The 19,740-nt window shown below is 30.5% G+C and overlaps 1 protein-coding gene across 2 annotated transcripts; it reads right to left on the reverse strand.

Annotated features, from left to right (window-relative positions):
* Positions 1-1,647: 1,647 nt before the first annotated feature.
* Positions 1,648-13,146, reverse strand: LOC106762651 (beta-galactosidase 17). Of its 2 annotated transcripts, XM_014646667.2 has the most exons (19): positions 12,848-13,146; positions 12,417-12,518; positions 11,871-12,066; positions 9,599-9,687; positions 8,428-8,508; positions 7,697-7,791; positions 6,638-6,708; positions 6,314-6,404; positions 6,125-6,242; positions 5,948-6,043; positions 5,811-5,859; positions 4,547-4,734; positions 4,396-4,467; positions 4,095-4,244; positions 3,016-3,066; positions 2,772-2,943; positions 2,476-2,621; positions 2,065-2,130; positions 1,648-1,830 (listed from the first exon to the last, which is right to left on the reverse strand). In XM_014646667.2, the coding sequence occupies exons 1-19, from the start codon at positions 13,034-13,036 to the stop codon at positions 1,726-1,728; spliced, it is 2,127 nt and encodes a 708-aa protein (XP_014502153.1). In that variant the 5' UTR covers positions 13,037-13,146; the 3' UTR covers positions 1,648-1,725. The 2 variants fall into 2 exon arrangements, with proteins under 2 accessions (XP_014502153.1, XP_022637173.1); XM_022781452.1 differs by lacking the exons at positions 12,417-12,518; positions 12,848-13,146 and adding an exon at positions 12,169-12,409.
* Positions 13,147-19,740: the final 6,594 nt, after the last annotated feature.

The following is a 19,740-nucleotide window of genomic DNA, read 5'->3' on the forward strand; positions in this document are numbered from 1 at the left end:
ATTTTACAATAATTAGATTTTTGTAGTTATATAAATTATGTTTAAGATTTATGATGAATAATTTACATAAAGTCAATTTTAACTTTTAATAATGTCTATCATAACAAAATAAGTATTGATATGTTTAGAAAAATCTGTTCTAAATGTAATTATTAATTGAATGTGGTAAGTGGGACGAAAATTTATTATTTATTAAATTAAAAAAAAAACTACTAACGTTGTTCTAAACAATAAAAAAAAAGAAACAAAGTTGGGTAAGAGAAATAATATATTCGAAACTAACTTAATGGTATTTTTCTTTTAAAAAAGTATAAAGACAAATTTGTTGTTGTTATTGTTTAATTTTAATGAAATTTGATATTTACAATGATAACAAGAAATTATAACATTATTTATTTATACCTATAAACTACACACAAACACACACACACACATATATATATATATATATATATATATATATAAAAGAAATTATTTTGTCTGTCTAAATTTGTTTTCCAAATTTATTCTTTAAATATTTTTGTTTTTATAAACTTAATAACTTTTTAATTATAAAACTACCTATAAAATAAATAGAACCTATTTATAATAAAATTATTTATATTTAATTTCATAATTATAATAATAATAATAATTTTATTATATATGTTAAGTTTTCAATAGTTTTATCATCATAAAGTTATATAAAATTAGCTTTATACAGAAAGTGATGTAATATCTGAAAAAACGATCAAGTATAATTTTATCCACTCAACTAAATATTTGGTATTTTACTAATAAAAAAAAAACTAAGTATTTAGTAAACTAATAATAACCTCATAAAAATATTGAAATTTAATTTAGAAAGTGTTAAAAAAGTTTGTTGAAAAAGGTAAACAATTAAAAGTAACAATTACACATTTGATTGAATTTGAACGAGAGTAATTGAATAGATTTGAAGATAATTTTTGTTGTTGTTTATTTAAATGAATTTGAAGGTAAACGAGAGTGGATTTGGAAGTAAAGTTTGTGAAGATTAATGTAGAATTTAATTTATGTGACAGATTAAAAAAAATTTATTTTCAAATCTACTCTCACTTATCTCCAAATCTATTCAAATAAACAACAAAAAAAAATTTATCTTCAAATCCTCTCAATTACTCTCTTCCAAATTCACTCAAGTAAACAAGACCTTAAAGATATATCTAAGTATTTTGAGACCATTGAGAGAAAACTTTGTATTTGCAATTGAGTTACTCTGTAAATGCATTTCTAAAATAAAACTATTAAAAATATATAAATAAAGGAGTGGAAGCTTATGTCTAAAAAGTATAAATATTAATTTATAATGTAAGAATAAAAGTGAAAACTGATAAAGTTTTCTTCTTCAATAACTTGTACACTTCAGAAGAGATTATTAATATTTTACCCTTGACTGAATTTACTCTGCACAAACAAAAAAGAGGGAAACTACTGAGACAATGTGAGAATACAACATTGTTTCAAACACATTAAATGCTAAGTTTTAGTTACTTCAATGTAAAGAGATTTAAAGTGTAGTGCTAAGATTATTTTGGTTACTCAGTCGTAGCTATTAATTAAGAGTCAATGGTTAATGTTTCAATAGTTATATTATCTACCATATTATATGTGCAGTAATTTAGAATCTATTGAAGGTAAGAAATTGTATTGAACTTCAACTTCTTAAAGTATTTTCAACTGTCATACATTTTTTCTGAGATCTTATTAAAGCTGATGAAGGCTCATCCCACTAGAGCCACATGTGAAGTCTGGCTCACTGACTGTGTGTACCACAAGTTCAGGATCTGGAGATTCCAGCTCAAGTATTACCTGCACATTATTGGTTGAAGAGAATGTAATCAAATTTGGATGTGATTCTCTCAAGTGAATATAACTTTTCTGAGATAAATCACAATTATAATAGTTGGAAGAACCATGTCCTTAGAGTCTTGTAACATCTCCAATAGAAGATATTTATGAGTTGAGAATTACAATTAGCAAATTTGCATCATATAAAACAAATATAGGTGTTAGAGTCAAATTAAAGCTATTCCGGGAACATACCAAAAAGTTGTCTCCTTGCTTTAGGATTGGTGCAGGAACGTAGAGATTGCATTGTGGTCCTCTCAACTATCAAAGAACCAAAAGCAAAAACATCATTGTTGGAGAACTTACTTTTCCCTTCTAAAATCTTGTAAAGTTATAGTTGTTTTATCAATTCCGTTTTATTCCAAAACTAAAGTTGTTTTACAAATCCAGGATATCATTTGTAATATTTTTTTTGTTGTACCCCTATTTATATCTATCTACTAAAGCATTAAATTTCAAAAAACTGCTTCATATAATAGTGAACTTTTTTTTAATGGATGTGCCCTAGTTTAAAACAACTATGATTTTGGAACGGAAAACATATGTTATGCAACATAATCACAATTGTAATTTATTTAAGAGGAATAAAATACTATTTTACTTTACCGGCCAATATCTTCCTATATTGAAGTCATTAACAAACACAATGCCTTTCCCCCAGTTGCTGAATGATATAAACGTATCCATGACCTGACTTGATTTATCAATTGAGAAGTGCCCTGAATAAAATGCAGGTTCTTTGGAAGTATTCTCTGCAGAAAAAGAAACACATTGATCAATACTTGATATCAACGATTTAGAATACGTAAAAATGATGACTTAGAATGTTACGAGATACAAATGAGCATTAATGATAGCAAAAGGCATCTCTCCACACACCCAGAATGTATTTTAGTACATACCATGCTTATAAGTCAACTTTTTTCTGGATGATCTTATTTCACTGAATGCAGAGTAGGAAGCCTGCGTGATAGGATTGTAGGTTGGCATTTCATTCAGGTTGTGCAAGGGAATAGGAAACATTTTCCACCCTTTTACTTTTTCCCCGTCCAGATAAACTGAAGACAGAATGCCCTGTAGATGTCGTGTCAAACATCAACCAATTATCATAAAACATTTAGAGCATCAGCTTCAGATGACCTATACCTTTCTATCAAAGATGTAAGCCCCATAATTTACACGACCCATGTTTTCAACCTACAAAATGCAGAAGAAAGTATTCGGCTAAATCCCATAACATATTATAAACTGAAGTAAACCGCTCAGAAGTTGAGGCATCTGATTTATCACAATCAGGGATAACAAACTATACAACTAAAGTAAGAAGTTAACCAATAAATAATGTCAAGTTGTAAAAGTCGAATGAAATGTATCAATTCGGCAACTAACTTCTAACACTTATCAGGCTAATTCAAATATTAAGAAAAACATAATTACTTAATAAAGTATTTAGCCCCCTAAATTTAGAGTAAATATAAGTACGGTCCATCAAATTAAAAAAAAAATCATTTTTTAGATACTTGAAGTATAAATATGTTATCTTAACCCCTACACACTAAATTTGAACAACTAAAACGATTTTTTTTTATAAAAACGTTTTTAAGTCTCAAATTTAATGTTTAAAAACTAAAATCATTTTATACAAATTTGAGACTAAAATATATTATTTTTTTAATTTAGAGAACCAAAACATGATTCACTCCAAATTTTAGAGACTAAAAACATAATTAAAGCTTATATTATTCATCAAGTAAATATATTTTGGTTCCTTGAAATAATTGAAATGGTAATTTTTTTAACAAAATATATTCTAAATGTTTTCAGTCTCAACACATTGAACAAAAATGATGTGGTTTTAGTTATTCTCTAAGGACTAACTAAAAACAAATGTTCTACTTAACGTGTAAAAAATTTAAATACTAAAAACACACAATTTTAACGACTATCTACGCTAACTTCTGAGTAGCGTAAAGCAAAAGGTGTATTGGACTTATGGTTCTCTTTTAAGTCCTACTGAAACCAAAAGTTCAAGTCGTCAATAAATATTTAAATTCTCCGGTACTCTCTCATTATCTCCACAATGGAGGATGAAGACCAAATGAATTCCCACAAAGCAAAATAATCAAAACTGATATTTGCTTAGTCCACGACATAAGCTCAAAAATCGGCCAAAATTAAATTCTTTACAAAATGATTTAAGAATACATAAGAAAGCAGCTACATACCAGAATAAACAAGTTGATGTTAGAATGGCATTTAACATCAGGGAGACTTAGTTTGTTATTTAACCACCTTTCGATAGTTCCAACATAAGTTGGCGTAGCACCATCTTCTTCAGAAGGGCATGAAATAAATACTTGAGCTCTGTCATGTAACTGCACATTTATCATTTCTTGTATTAGAGAAGCTATATTGATGAGACATTCTGTAAAGTTTGTAGCTATGGGTAATAGAAATAAGATGATAGTGTCAGAAGAAAGTAGCTACAAAACAAAATGAGAACCGACGAAGGAATTAAAATAGCACCTTTGGTATGAACAAAATTCTTCCACCTCTCTTCGCTCTGTATTCAGTGATATACAATACAAAACCAAACAACTGAACCCAGAGGTTAATATTAAATAGAACAGTTTAGGAATTTAGGAATCTTTCACAGTTATGAAAAGAAATGACATACCTGGCCCACGTACTCCATTGGCATTGGAGTTTCAGATTCAAACACATTAGTGGAATTGGTGAAATCAAAGGTGTCAAATAAAAAAGCCTTTCTTTGTAAGTGAATTGGTCCATATCTTGCCTTTTCATTATTAGGGGGAACAGATGGAAGAGGTACTGAGCTATATCTGGCTATAACCCTTCGAATAGCTGAAACATATGCAAGCACAAATTTAAAATCTTGCTTGGATGATTATATTGAAAATAACAAAGTTTAACAAATAATGACAGAATGAGAAGGGGAACGAATTATAGTTTGAATAAACGAGAAGACATTCTTCAATTGAATATATGATATTTTATGCCAGTACGGAAGTAATTAAAGTATTAAACATTGTAGATTGTAAAGTTCCACATAATTTTGATTCATACTATGATAGAAGATTAAAAGTATATGTGAGAAAGAATAAAGACGGAAAGTAGAGAATTCAGTTAGTTAGAAGAATAGGAGAGTATAAATAAAGAGTTCGTTGAAAAGGGCGGAGATTATTCAATTCATATTTTGTTTGTTGAGTTTACTGGAACTTAGTCCAGTGGAAGATCTGGCTTCCTTGAGTGTTTTTGATAAATTTGTATTCTTGAATTCATTGAATAAGACGAGTCTATTCATTGGTTTAGGTCTGTTCTCTGTGAATCATACGTGTTATTAAATTCTTGATTAAAGAAGTCTAACAATATTGTATTCAAGTAACTCTTTATTTATACTCACCTATTCTTCTAACTAACTCTTGACTGAATTCTCTACTTCCCGCCTTTATTCTTTCTGGCATATACTTGTAATCCTCTATCATAATATGTGAGAGGGTGACTGGTGAGAAAGTATAACTTTCTTAAAACCTGCTTTTGTCCAATGTGTTCTATGAAGAATGTTTTCTTTCTCTATACGAACAGAAACTGTAACAACATCATATTTCTTTTACCTATAAAACAGGAGTAATTTCTATATTCTGAAACCCAAGTTACAAAGGGTGTGATTTTGAAACCTCGACTATGTTCATAACAATATAGTAAACATGGAAATTATAAAAGATAGAAAGACATAATTAGATATTAAAGGTAGAATTTGGATGTATTTAGCATAACCAGACAGTTATTTAGGCACACTTTCTATTTGACTCTGAATATTGCTTCCACAGCATGACAAAGTGCTCTAGGCTAAAGATTTGCAAAATAGTACAACAGAATATTGATAGCTTAAAAATGAGTGAAAATCATTAGACCCATACCATTGAATTTTGAATTGTCAACGTCACCAGATTCCCTAATTGGTGCATCCTGGATATGTGATAGTCAGTCCGGTTTGCAATATGCATATGACAGTTCACAATGGAAGGTGCAACATAAGGGTTAGAAGATTTCTAACGTAATCATAAGAAGTGAGATCAGGTTTGTAGTCAGCCTCATCTACACCAGTATTGGCTCCATTATAAAATCCAAAGTTAGTCCCACCATGTGCCATCTAAAAATTAGAAAACCCAAACGAAGAGGATTCTTTAGAATGTGATTTTCAAACGGTAGAAAGGAAGAGATCGAGACATACATAGAGGACTGCAGAACCATTTTTTCGCAAAATGTTTTCAAGAGCAGCTGCTGTAAAATCAGCATCTGTCGTGGCAATCTTCTCTCCCCAGTGTGTAAGCCACCCAGTGTAAAATTCGCTGATATGACAAGCACTTTGAGTATTTAGCATCTGATAAACAAAAATTATATTTCATAGGACTACACTTACGCTGACAAAGGTGGTGATTTTCCTGGGGCATTGAACTCCTTTTGTAAGTTGAATATAGGCCAAGGATCATCGCCAGTACTGAAATCAACAGCTACAGAAGTACACACAGATATATATCAGTCAATAAAAAATTAATAGGGATAAAAAAATAAGGTTGGAGTTCACAAACACACAGGCACACACAAATCTGTAATGGATGTGGCATGTCAGATAATTTGAGACTATTCCTTATTCACATATCTTTACACAGTGAGGGAGGGAGAGAGAGGACAGTGAACACGTTTGTAAAACCTTAAATTAACATTAATAATGAGAAATTTTCACCTGAAAAGACAGCATCCCCACGAATAGATCCTTTCTCAAGATTTTCCCTCACGCCTCCATCTGTAGTGTATCTGAAAACAGTGAATATAAGGAAAAGATTAACAAAAAAGGAGATTGGACTCAAACTAACCATGACATTGACTTGTACCATTATCGGTTTAAATTTTGGACTTCTAGGGTTATACTTGAACATTATAAATAGAACTTCAAAAGTTGAAACTCAACTTCACGTTTAACCAATCCTTCTTTGTTGATAAACAAATCAATACTTTTTTCTGAAAAATATACTACTATAGCAAATTATCTTACTTGCCTCGAAACAGTATAGAGACCACTCGAGAATGTGTATAGAAAAGAGAACTTTAGCTGTCACCATATGATTGGTTATACAAAAAACTGTTTACCATCTTTTTCCATTCCCTATACAAATTATATTATGTTTGGACAGGAATTCCTACGAGACTGTAAACTAAATTTTGTAAAGTTAATTATGAAGATGCAATAAAATTACAAATTGCATATTTCTGAGATACAATAAGAGCAAGACACCTATGAATTCCATCTTGGAGGCTATGTTTGCAAAAGTGAGATTAAGTGAAGAAAACGAAATAATAAGTAGCAACATTCATAATGTCTAAAATTATCAATTTAATTGTTTGACTGGAAACTAGTAGTCATGTCCGTTACTAACTAATCTTTTACCCTCAATAGTTAAAAAAAATTGGACTATTTGGGGTTGCCTGACTTCTTTTTGTCCTGACTTAGCTTCTTCCACTTCACCCTCCTCTTTCAGTACATTCTCTCCTTTTTCCAATTGGTCCATTTCTGTATCACTATCTTGTTTTCGTTTTTCTTCACATGGAAACTTAGGCATTTAAATTACTGAGACTGAATGATACACAAACAGAAAGAGGAGAACTAAAAGTCATGGTCTAACTCTTAAGATGACCCTAGTCCTACAAACCAACATCTTTTACTATAGCATCTATATATCATATTGCAGAAAATACTCCAGCTTAAGAACAATAAATTGAGAGGGTTAAAAAACATAACCCTTACAAAATAACATCATGGCCAAGATGATCTCTAGCCAGGATGACCAGGTGATGGAGATATGCTTTGTCATCTCCATAAGAACCAAACTCATTTTCAATCTGTCAAATGATGTCACATAAGTTAATATAATTCTCCTTTCATAAGATAAGTGGTTAACATCAAAATAGAAGAAATGCACAAATCTTGAAAAATATTCAATAGTTGTGACATTAAGTCCAATCTTAATAAATAAAGTTAAGCATTCAGGGATTCACATGAGTAGAGAGGAATTCGTGCATATTTAGACACACTACTTTCCACTAAATGTAAGCAAACCACATAGCTTAAGTTTTAGAGAGAACAAATAAGAAGAGAAATGGTAAAAATAATAGGTTTCCTTTTTTTCTTTTTTAATCTTAGACATTACTGACATTATTGGGTCAGGGTCAGGCTTGTATCAATCAAGTTTTGTGTAACATCATTATACTAATGACCTAAAATGATTAGTATATGGTTTCAGTAATTTTCCTACAACACATATCATATCAATAATTCAGAATATCTCTTTTCATTCTCCATCATACTCCTATAACTTGAAGAAGCAAATTATGCCATTTTAACACCTTAAGCACATAAAGTGTCTTGTTTTTGAAGTCAGAACGTAGAACTTCAACATATTTTATGTTTTATAAACATCTGGATAATAATGCCAATCAGGTAAATACACTCAACAAACACTACCCAAAACAACATACCTGAACCATTATTATAGGGCCTCCATTGTCATATAGGAGAGGAACAAACTTTGGAAGCAGATTATCCCACCATCTTTCAACCTTAAATTTCAAACTATAATAAGTCCAAACTTCAATGAAAGTAATGTATAAACTTGGACAACAACGTACACCAAATGCTTTCATGCACATAGACATCCTTTCCAAAATCACATTACTTAATTCACAATCTAGAGTTGTTTACATAAATGCTACGAGTTCAATGATCATAATGCTTTGTTTATCATACTCCATTTAAACCACTATAAGACATTGTTAAAATGAAGCCACAAAAAAGTTCACCTTTTCCCTTTTAAAAATAACAAATTGATGGTTTAATTGAGCATAGCCTGACATCAAAGCACTAAAGGATTTCTCAACGAGGTTGATTCTGTGGTATCAATATGAGAGAGACAGGCAATGTTATAGCCTTACAACATCTACACTTGACTATTGTTCAATAACTTTCTAAATGATACCAGCATTCTCCAATTGTCACAAGCGGATTGAGCTCAATTCAAATTTTGAGGTTACATGTTACCATAATCTTAATTTAACTTTAAGATGATGCAACAGAAGCTAGGCATGCAGACCTAAGAAGCCAGATCTCAGAAGAGGTAACAACAATCTCAACCTCCAGGCTCCTTTACTGAAACACTCATGGTATCAAACAAGGGGTTACAACCCATTATAGTAGACATGATTGAGATTTTGAGCCCAAGAATCATAAGGATGATGTTGAAATTATCAAGACAACATAACTGCAATTCATGTAACATTGATTCCCACGTATATAAGAGGATACTGCATTCACATTCTTCTTCGAAAGTCAGGATTCTCAAGCAGACAAAACAGAAACTGTCAAGACTAAAAGAACTTAAATGTTTAAATGGAGAGGAAAGAACATCGAAACATGCGAGAGAATATCTTATAAAATATGAATAAATTATAAAACACCAAGAGTCATATTGAGCTTTGTTTCCAAAATTGAAAAACATGATGGGAAAGCAGAAAAACAGAAAGGCATATAAGAGATAGAATTATAGAATAAAAAACATAAAAAATACAACTCCAACCATAAGATTACTGAGTACAAAGAAGTTAGTTGCATGGAAGACCAATGTTATAGTAAAATATATAAAGAAAAACATACCAGTTGAAGATAAGTAGGATCAGATGATCTTGGTTTGGGAGTTGGGTTTATGGAATGGAACCAACCTGGGAAACCGCCCCAATCCCACTCTGAAACAAATCAACAGTAACTCATCATCTGGAATTCTTGTTCACCATTTTAAACAAATATTAACACCAATGAAGATTCCAGGTGGGGGATTAAATACACGAGGAAATAAGATCTATAGATAAGATAGCATTCTAGAACAATGTCAAAGTTAGCGCAGAGCACACAGAAGCTAAACATTATTTTCCTTCTCTATATCATCGTAAAGAATAAGAAATGGAAATAATTGTGACAAAAGATGACAATGGCCAGCCAGACAAACTTTGGATTGGCAATAGAGAACACATACTGCCTTCTCTTGTTGTCATACTACAAAGGAAAAAAAAGAAAATTTGTCACTGTGAATTGGGATAATAACGTTGACAGGTCTCTCAGATTTGGAAATGAGAACAGCAAATCATTAAAGTTTATAATTGACACATGATCCTGCAGATAAGCAGGATGAAGTAAAGCAGTCAAATGAATTTCAGATCTGTGATTCAAGACATTTATTAAACGAAACGTCAGCAACAGAACAAAACCATACATCAAAAACTACAACTAGAAAAGGAAGAGCAAAGGAAGGCTTTTAGAGTGGAGAAACTTGGCCTTAATAAAAGTTTTAGTAAGTGAATCTAACATAGTTATAACAATATTCCATATAATCTTGTATGTGGCATCTGAATAGATTAAGTCGGGGAGGAGATCTAAAACTATCATGGAACTTGCATGATGTGGGTTTTACAATTCTGCTATTTTGTTGAAAGAGACATAATATAAGTGAGTACAACCCAAAAATTACATTCTTCACTAAAAGGTATATATGAGAATCGGCATATTATGTTTTGGTAATCTAAAAAAACTTGAAGTTCCTTGATAAATTTAGTTAACAGGCATTTAAGTTGTAATATATCGGTAGGTAAGATTACAGGACTTGTGTGTTTTATGGTCATACACATATCGATCTATTTATAATCATATCATATGTACAGGACATGAGGTAATAAATAAAATCCCTACGTATCTTCTAAATATATCTTATATTCTGATTTACATTCAACCTAATTTGATCATATCTTCAAGATTTCCCCTCAAGCTAGAACATATATGCAAAATCTGTCAAGCTTGCTGCATATATGAGCAATATGAAACCCCTTGAGAGATTTTGTCAGCATATTTGCTAGCTAGTCTGTTAGGTACCTTTAGTGTAAGAACCTAACAGTCACCTTCACCACTGATATGCACTTACACAAGACAAAAAAAATCAAACAATGGGTATGTTATTCACAGTAACAATCACTGAGTACAAAGTGTAACTTGAGGGCCTAACCCCCCTCACCAGTTTCGAAACCGGTATGTACAAAGTATACAATTGACTAACTTCCCTTTGACAATATAACAGAGTCTTATTTATATCATTCTTCTACCTTTTAACCTAAACCCATTACCCATTATGCCCTATCACCCTATAACCTATCATAGTCATTAGAGTTGACAAATTCAGTAGTGATTTTTCCTGAGAAACTTTCTCTCTCACAATATGACGATAAATCTGTTTTTAGTCTTTTCATGGAAGACTGAATTAAATACAATATGAAGAGCAGCTTGATTATCGTAAATAAGCTCATTGTCACAAATGTCCCCAAATTGGAGCTGCTGAAAAGAGTTGTTGCAGCTATGTAATTTCCCTTGTAGCTGCTTCCATGGCACAATTATTGACTTCAATACTAAATATTGCAACTGTATCATGTTTCTTGCTCCTCCATTGGATTAAATTTACCTCCAAAGATGGCTATTGTTGGTTATCACTGAGTGTATATAGTGAAGGTTGGACGGATGGTAATATTGATCATTTCAAAACTCTTGGTGGTTGATGGTTATACTCAGACCTTTGGTCTTGATTGTGAGTTACTGTTTGGCAGCAGGAAGCATTAGCGGTACTATTCATCATGAAGAACAGAACCTGAGCGAGAAAAAAAAGAGGGGATTGAACACTAACCTAATACTGTGTGGGATTACAAGAATTGTACGTTATGAGCATACACAGAGATCTATTTATAATTATAAGTACAAGATAACTTAGGTAACAAAATATAATAAAATATCTGCGTATCTATTAAATACATCTTATATCCCCATTTACTTTCAACCTAATGAGATCATATCTTTAAAAATGAATCATATCTTCAACAATACAATATCCAACCTGCACAAATGTATGGTCCGGGTCGAATCATCACAAGGAGACCAAGTTTGTGACAAAGTTTGAGGAATGCTTCAATGTTGGCAAAACCCTCAAAAACAAACTTTTCAGGAGCTGGCTCGTGCAGATTCCAAGGAACATAAGTCTGAATTGTGTTCAAGCCCAATGCCTTGGCTTTTAACAGTCTATCTTCCCAGTACTGCCAGTTAGAAAGAAAACAACATCACCATATAAAAGCATTTAACTTGAACAAAACAAAATGCCTATCAGTTATCACGTCTCAGAATAATGAGGCAAATACATTTATCAATCTGTGTTATCCTTATGATGAAGATAACAAGAGAGCAAGATAGCTCACTCCATGTTCTTGTTCCGCTGATCATAAAATACCAAGATAAAAGAACCAAAACAACTTTAAAGAGGAAGAAGCAAATATATTTCCATTGACTGAAACACCATCGTGATGTGCAGTGGGTGTGCAGCTAGGCAATTGCTGAAAACCCCTCTCCCTCTCTCCAAACTAAGAGATGTCAACAAGAAATGTACTACCTCCGGATGCACTCGAAAATAATGCAAATCACCACCAATGATCTGAAACGGTTCACCGTCTCTCCAGAACCTATCACTGGCGATCTCAAACTTTCTGTTAACCTGATTACCACCAATCACAGCTAGTAAATAAGGCAGAAAATAACAAACAAATTATAGTGCAAGTTATCTTGAAGAATCGAAGACATTACTTATATCATAACATTTTCCCTATTTTCAATAAATAAATAAAAAAAAAGGCTAAAATTAGAAACTCTTTCACTAACAGGTTACTATCAGCACAGCGGAATATCACCGGCTCTACTAACACATCAATCTTAGTATTTACTATCTGGCAAAGAGCTAGCTCATGCAATTGTGTAACCAGTTGAGAATATTGAGCTGCAAAAAAAAAAAGTAATATAAGAGAGAGAAGGAGTAAAGAAACTTACTGTATTGCGATGAGAACGGTGAGGAGAGTGAGAATGGAAAGAAGGAAGAGGAGCGAAAACAGGGAGAAAAGCACAAAAAAGCATGAAAGAGACGAAGATGAAGAAAATGGTAGCTTTGGAGCTTCCCTTCTTCGCCATGGCCATCAATTTCGATGCTGCACCGTTACTCTCCTTCGATCGGATTCTCATTCACCTCACTGGCTTCAAACTCACTCTCTGTTGTTAAGCGAATCAAGTCAATGACATGTTTTCATTTTACGTATAGATTATTTTGATCTAATCTTTTTTTTTTAAATTAAATTAAGAAAAAAAAAATAACACCAATAACATTTTTAATAATAGCAAAGAATGAGGATAGGATGAGTTCACTAAGAAAATTGAATAATTTCATTGACCAACATGTTTGGCACTCATCTTATCTGTCATAAATAAAGAGAAGAAAAAGTAATAAATTTCAAAAAACATTTCGTGTGAAAATAAATCTTTTAAAATTTATATTATAAAAAAAACGGCGTTGTTTACGTCACCTTTTATGAAATTTATCCAAACATTAAGTTTTTAAAGAGTTACAGAAGCTGAAAAAATGTTAGTCCTTGTATCGTGAGAAAGGAAGTTTAAATTTTTATCAAAAAAGACACTCGTTTTTAATAACTGGATATATTTTAAACGTAGTTAACTTTAAGATATATCAATAAAAAAAATCAAAATTAATTCCATAAAATCAAGTTAATTCAAAATTAATTTTTCAAAACCGCATCCAAACGTACCTTCTTTAGAAGTTGGTTTACAAAATATGGACAAAAGTCCAGAGATTTTTTTTTTTTTTGGGCCAAGGTCCAACGAGTCCATACATGGGCCCATTACCTCGATTGGCATTTATGATTTAGTTTGGTAAGATAGAAATAACACAAACAAGTATATAAGAAACAGCAAGAAAATTTTTTATTATCTGGTAGAATAAAACTTGATTTAAAATAGACTAAATTCTACTTGTAATTTTATTTTATTTCAATTTATTTATTTTTTCTTATTCTTCAATCAAATATAATAAATAATAGGTTTAATTGTTTCTTTTATCCCCAGTTTGGTTAAAGTGTGTCAAATTCGTCCCCTATTTAGAAAAATGTTAATTTTGTCTTCATATAGAAAAAATTTGTGTCAATCAAGTCATCTCCGTTAAAAATCATTGCTTTCAAAACTCACTTTATCCACTGTAAAATCAGGGATCGGACCTATGAAGTGGTTATTATTCAAAACCCACTTTAAGTTTTTAACACAATTAGTTTGTTTTTAACGAAAATGACTTGATTGACACAAATTTTTTCTATATAAAGACGAAATTGATATTTTTTTAAAAAAGGAACGAATTTGACATATTTCAACCAAAATAGGGACAAAACAAATAATTAAACCTAAATAATAATATAAAAAATTTGATGTGTTTGAAAATATGATTTTGAATTTGTAAATAAAATAGAAAATAGAAGGTTGCATTATTAATAGGAAAAGTGAATTGAGTGAAAGAGAAAAGGTGAGAAAGGGTAAGTGTGGGGGAAAGCATCTTTACAACGAGAAGTCAACTAGAATGATGGGTTCTATATATGCTCGCCATTACAATACACAGACAACAAACAAAAACTCTTTTAAACCTACCAACCAACCAACCACACATATTGCTTATAATTTTTCATATTCCATTTTAGACTGCAGACAAAAAGAAACCCCAATAACACCTAAAACCAATGCAACACAGTATTATTCTTTATTCTCCACACATACCTATTACTGTTACCTCCTACATTTCCCTTTACGTTCTTCTTCACCACCTTTTCTGTCTCTCTCCAACAATGAAATCTCACCACTTTCATCAAACATGCAATGCAATTTTTCTATTCTTATTTATCTGTCTCGTAAATCATGTTGTTGGAAGTCTCACATCGACTAAAAATAAAACTAATTAAGTGTATATAAATGAATATAAATTTCATTTTACAAACTAATTTTGTAAAATTGAATTAAAATCAAAGTCCACTTCTAACACATTCTTTTTACCTTCTCAACCTCATTCATCATCTCACTTCATAATTTGAGCACCTTTCTCAATAATTATCATTTAGGATTACATAGGAATTATGAAATTAAAAACATTAAGTTAATTTAACTAATATTAAAATCCTTAATCAGTTTGAAGTTCCTAATAAAATAAAAAGTTATAAATGAATTGTTTTAAAAATGTCATCAAAATAATAAATATTTTTTGATAAAAATAAATGTGTAATGACTATATAAACAATTCCTATATTATATGTTTTTATTATTTAAACTTTTTAATATAAAATATTTTCCTATTTTGATTAATGTTAAAGTTGTGCCTGTATATTAAGTAATGCTCTAATGCATGAAATGGTATTTTCTACCACTGTTGCATGTTTATACAACTGTAATATTTTTTAAAAGAACAATGGTAATTCATTTCACATGTTTTTTATAATGGAAAAGTGTGTAAAATGTGTCAAAGTGTTTAAAAACATAAAAACAAAACAAAATCTTACATAACATACGTCGTTTAATTACCGCATTCGATTCTGTAAGTCCATAATTCATTTTTTCGAAAGTCGAATGTTGAGCTTTGATTAATTGAAAACCGACCGAAAAACTAATCGGAATTCGATTTTTAAATAACTGAATGTTGATCTAAATTTTTATTTTCTCTTCATTAAAAAAAATAAACTTTTGATAGGAAAAAAATATTTCTAAAATATAACACTTTAAAATTCTGTTTCCATGAGAAATAAATTGTGTTATCTATATATAAATAAAGGAAGCAATATCCATACTTACCTTTCAGTTTGTATAGGTGTATGTGAGTTAATGATATATTAATGATGGTTTCTTTTTCATTAATTAATTCAATTAATTCGGGTATACATACATGCATCTCTTCATTTTCGAAATTCACTTTGCAAGTTTGTTACTCTCTCGTTTTTTTTTCTCTGTGCTTGTGTGCATTCCGGTGATGGTCTCTTTGGTGGACTCGATCATGGTATTGGTGGTGGTCCTTGTGGTGGTGTTGTATTTTGGTGTGTTACAGTTGAGAAATTCGCATTCTAGGTAAGATTAAGTTTGAAACTTTTATTCATACTTCGAAGTTCACTCAAGGTATTGTCGATGTTCGAACGTCGGTTGAGGTCTCACCGAGTTTCAAACTATGATGAACCTTCAATCAGCGTTCGAACATAGGCGAGTCCTTAATGCGGTTAAGGCCTTGGAGTCCCATTTTTCAACCACAATATGCACTCATTCACACGATCTCATTAAATTCATACATTTTATTCAATTCAGACATTCTAATACATTCATATGCATACATTTGAACCTACTTCATATATTTCATTCCATCCAGATGACAACAACAACAACAGATCCACCAAAATACCAAACCTTTAGGACGCGCAGAGAAGAGAAGAAGACGATGACAACAACAACAGATCCACCAAAATACCAGCACATCACCACCACGTTCTCTTGTCGCAATGCAACAAAAACATCATGATGGAGGACAAAACAACGAAGAAGAAATGAGAAAGGGAGATGATCGAGAAGTAGACAGGGAGATGATCGAGGAGGAGAAAGGGAGGAGGAAGGAGAGGGACGAGAGACAAAAATGAAAACCACTAAGAGTGAAAAATGAATGAAAGGAGGCGGAGGAGAGAGTGAATTCGAAACTTAGAAAGAGAAAGTGAAAGTGAAGCGTGGGTTGGGGTGTAGAGGGTCTTGTAACTTTCATAAGAATCTTTTTAGTCAAAGATTCTTATTGGTGTCAAATTGTATAGAAGGCCAAAATGACCATTTTCATTAAAATCAGAGGTGCAGGATGAACTTAGGGAGGTGTAGGAGAAAGACCTTAAAATGTATGACCAATTAGTCAAGAATAATCAATAGATCAGTTGGTTGGACAACTTACACAACGATCCGTCTTAAATAATAATAATTAAGATTGATGATGATTAACTTAAGTCAAAGTAGAATCATTATTAGTTTGATCGTAATTAAGCGGATATTAATTCGAAACTAATTCCAAAATTTATAAATACAAATTTGAGATAATGACATAAGTTGATTACATTCAACATGCATCTATTATTTATTGTTGAATATTTACTAACTTTTAAAATAGAGTACCTTCTACATGTAAGATTATAGTGCAACTGAATAAAACAAACGATGATAGTTTATCGAAGACTCGTAACCCCAACCTTACAAACCAAAACACTACCATTATAATATGTGATGTTTTAATTTTAAAAGACCGTAATAAGAATAAAACTTTAATTAAATACCAAACCAATGAAATAAATATTTTAGAGACAAAACCTAGAAATTGATTCATATTTCAAATTTTTTTATATTTTAATTTTTAAACTTTAAACAAAATTAATAGTTTTTAGGTGTTAAATTGTATTTTAAGATTATATTTTAGTTCGAACCTGTCAAATTTTGCATTAAAAAAGCAATCTTGAATTAAAGAATTAGAAACAAATTTTAATTTTATATTTAAAAACTAAAAAAAAACATATTTAAAGTGATAAATGAAACCAAAATATATTCTAAACATCATAGTCACGAATATCGTGTTCATAAAAGAAGAATCCAATGCTTTTTAAGATCCCAATATTCGACCTTATTATACCCATCCCCTCTATCGTATATCCACGAATGCCACTTTATACTCAAAACATGCATACGTCCCTATGACCAAATATCCATCTTGCTTCCATCACAATCTCTCACCATCTCTTCTTCCTTTACTTTCTTTATTCTGTTAAATCTTTTCAACTTCCTTTACTACCATCACACATAACTTACTCTTCGTTTCATACAATTCATATCAACACCGATAAATGTTATTAGTTGAAGTGTAATCAAAGTTTCACGTTGAGTAAAATAAAGACTGGTAAAGGCTTTATATATATATAAATACTTCTAAAGGTTTATATACACATAAATACCTCTAATAGTAAGAGGTATTTTGGAGTAGTATTTAAAACAAATTTGCGAGCATTTGATCCGAAGCGAACAATATCTTATCATGTGTGAAAATCTATAATATATAAATAAAGTACAAACCTGTTTTATGAGATTGAATTAGACTTAAATTACACTTTTTATTAGATTTTTATGTTTTTTTTTAACCGTGAAATAAGCATAAATTTAATTAGCTTAAACTCTACTTGTTCATTTTTATTTTCTCCACTAAATGAGTTAGGAGCAAAAATGATGAAAGAAAAAGGGTAATAATGATTAAGATTTGGTAACAGTGAAGATAAAAAGGTTAATATAATTAAGATTTAACACAAAGTGGTAGGTAGGATACATTGCAAAGATGCAAAGCCATCATGAAAACATTTAATTACTTCATAATTACCAAATCAGATGGCGTAACAGTGATCCATGACGAATATATAGTTTCTGCTGATTTTATTTGAGTGCATGTTTGAAAAATGGTTTAACCAATTGCAGAAAGTGAAAATTTTCTGATGAAACAGGTTCAAATGTATCAAAGCAACCTTTTTTTTATTCTTAAAACCACACTGTCGAATTTTATCTGTGAACACGAGAAGGATGGGCATACACACATTTTGGCCATTAACGTTTATCATTCTTAATGTTTGTCTGGTTTCTTTAGTTCTGTAAAAGCTGCGTAAACAACAAAATAATATATATATACGCAAAGAGAGAGTGTGATAAGGACTGAACGTGTTATTCTTATCACAACAAACATACTTCAGCTTGAATCCAATGCCAAGAAAGCAGAAAAGACAAAAAACTTGTCAGAAAAAATATAAAGCTATATCTAAGTACATGATTATAAAAAAGTACCACCTCATTCTAAAAGTGGAAATTTTAAAAAGACGAATAGCTCTATCACAAATTCTATTTACTAATCTCGTGTTTCACTTAATTTTGAAAATTAAGAAAGAGAAAGAAGATAAAAAAATGAATATATATACTCTATATATATGCTAAATCCTTACCTCTAGTATTTAAATAGCTAGCAAACTATAATTTTCACAATCGTTTAGTTATTATTATTCTTTTAGTAAATGATTATAATATAGTTTCTTTCACTTTTAAATTACCAAACCCTTCATAAAACACATAAAAACAATTTTTTATTCACTTCACGTATCTAATATACACACTTTGTATATTTCTTATTTACTTTTAAATATTTTTATGTTTTTTAATTGAAAAATTGTACTCAGTGATAACAGTAATTTTGCTTGTATAATAGCATCATTGACTTAAACATTGTTGCATATTTAGCTGTATTTATTGTTTAAAGTTTATATTATAATCAATTTTATAACTCTATTTTATTTCATAATAGTTAAAATGAACTAAGCATTTTTCCTATGGTATATCATTATTTGGTTTTATTCCTCATAAAAGTTTTCATTTTAAACTATCATTATAAAATTACTTTCTTTGATTCGTTATTTTACTTCAGTCATTGTAATATTTCATTTTCTGTGTTTTCCCTATATGATATTTAAATAATTTGTTTTCGGTATCTATCATTTTTTTAAATGACTAATTTGAAATGAATAAAAACATTATACACATAAAAAGAAATAAATATACAAAGAATAAAAGATAAAGTAAAAAAGTAAATTTTTCGACGACCATTTGAAAAAAAAAATATTTTTTACAAGGTCGACAGATAGTATTATACATAGAGACAAAAGTAAAAATATATTTAGATTCGCCTAGGATTATTTTTGTGTGTAGCTAGTGGTCAGAAACTAACGTTCAAACAATAATTAATAATCGAAACCGATCTACAAACAAGATTAATGACATTATTAAAATTAATTGACTGCGTTAAAACT

The sequence above is a fragment of the Vigna radiata genome, chromosome 5 (assembly GCF_000741045.1).
Source record: "Vigna radiata var. radiata cultivar VC1973A chromosome 5, Vradiata_ver6, whole genome shotgun sequence".
Classification (NCBI taxonomy): Eukaryota; Viridiplantae; Streptophyta; class Magnoliopsida; order Fabales; family Fabaceae; genus Vigna; species Vigna radiata.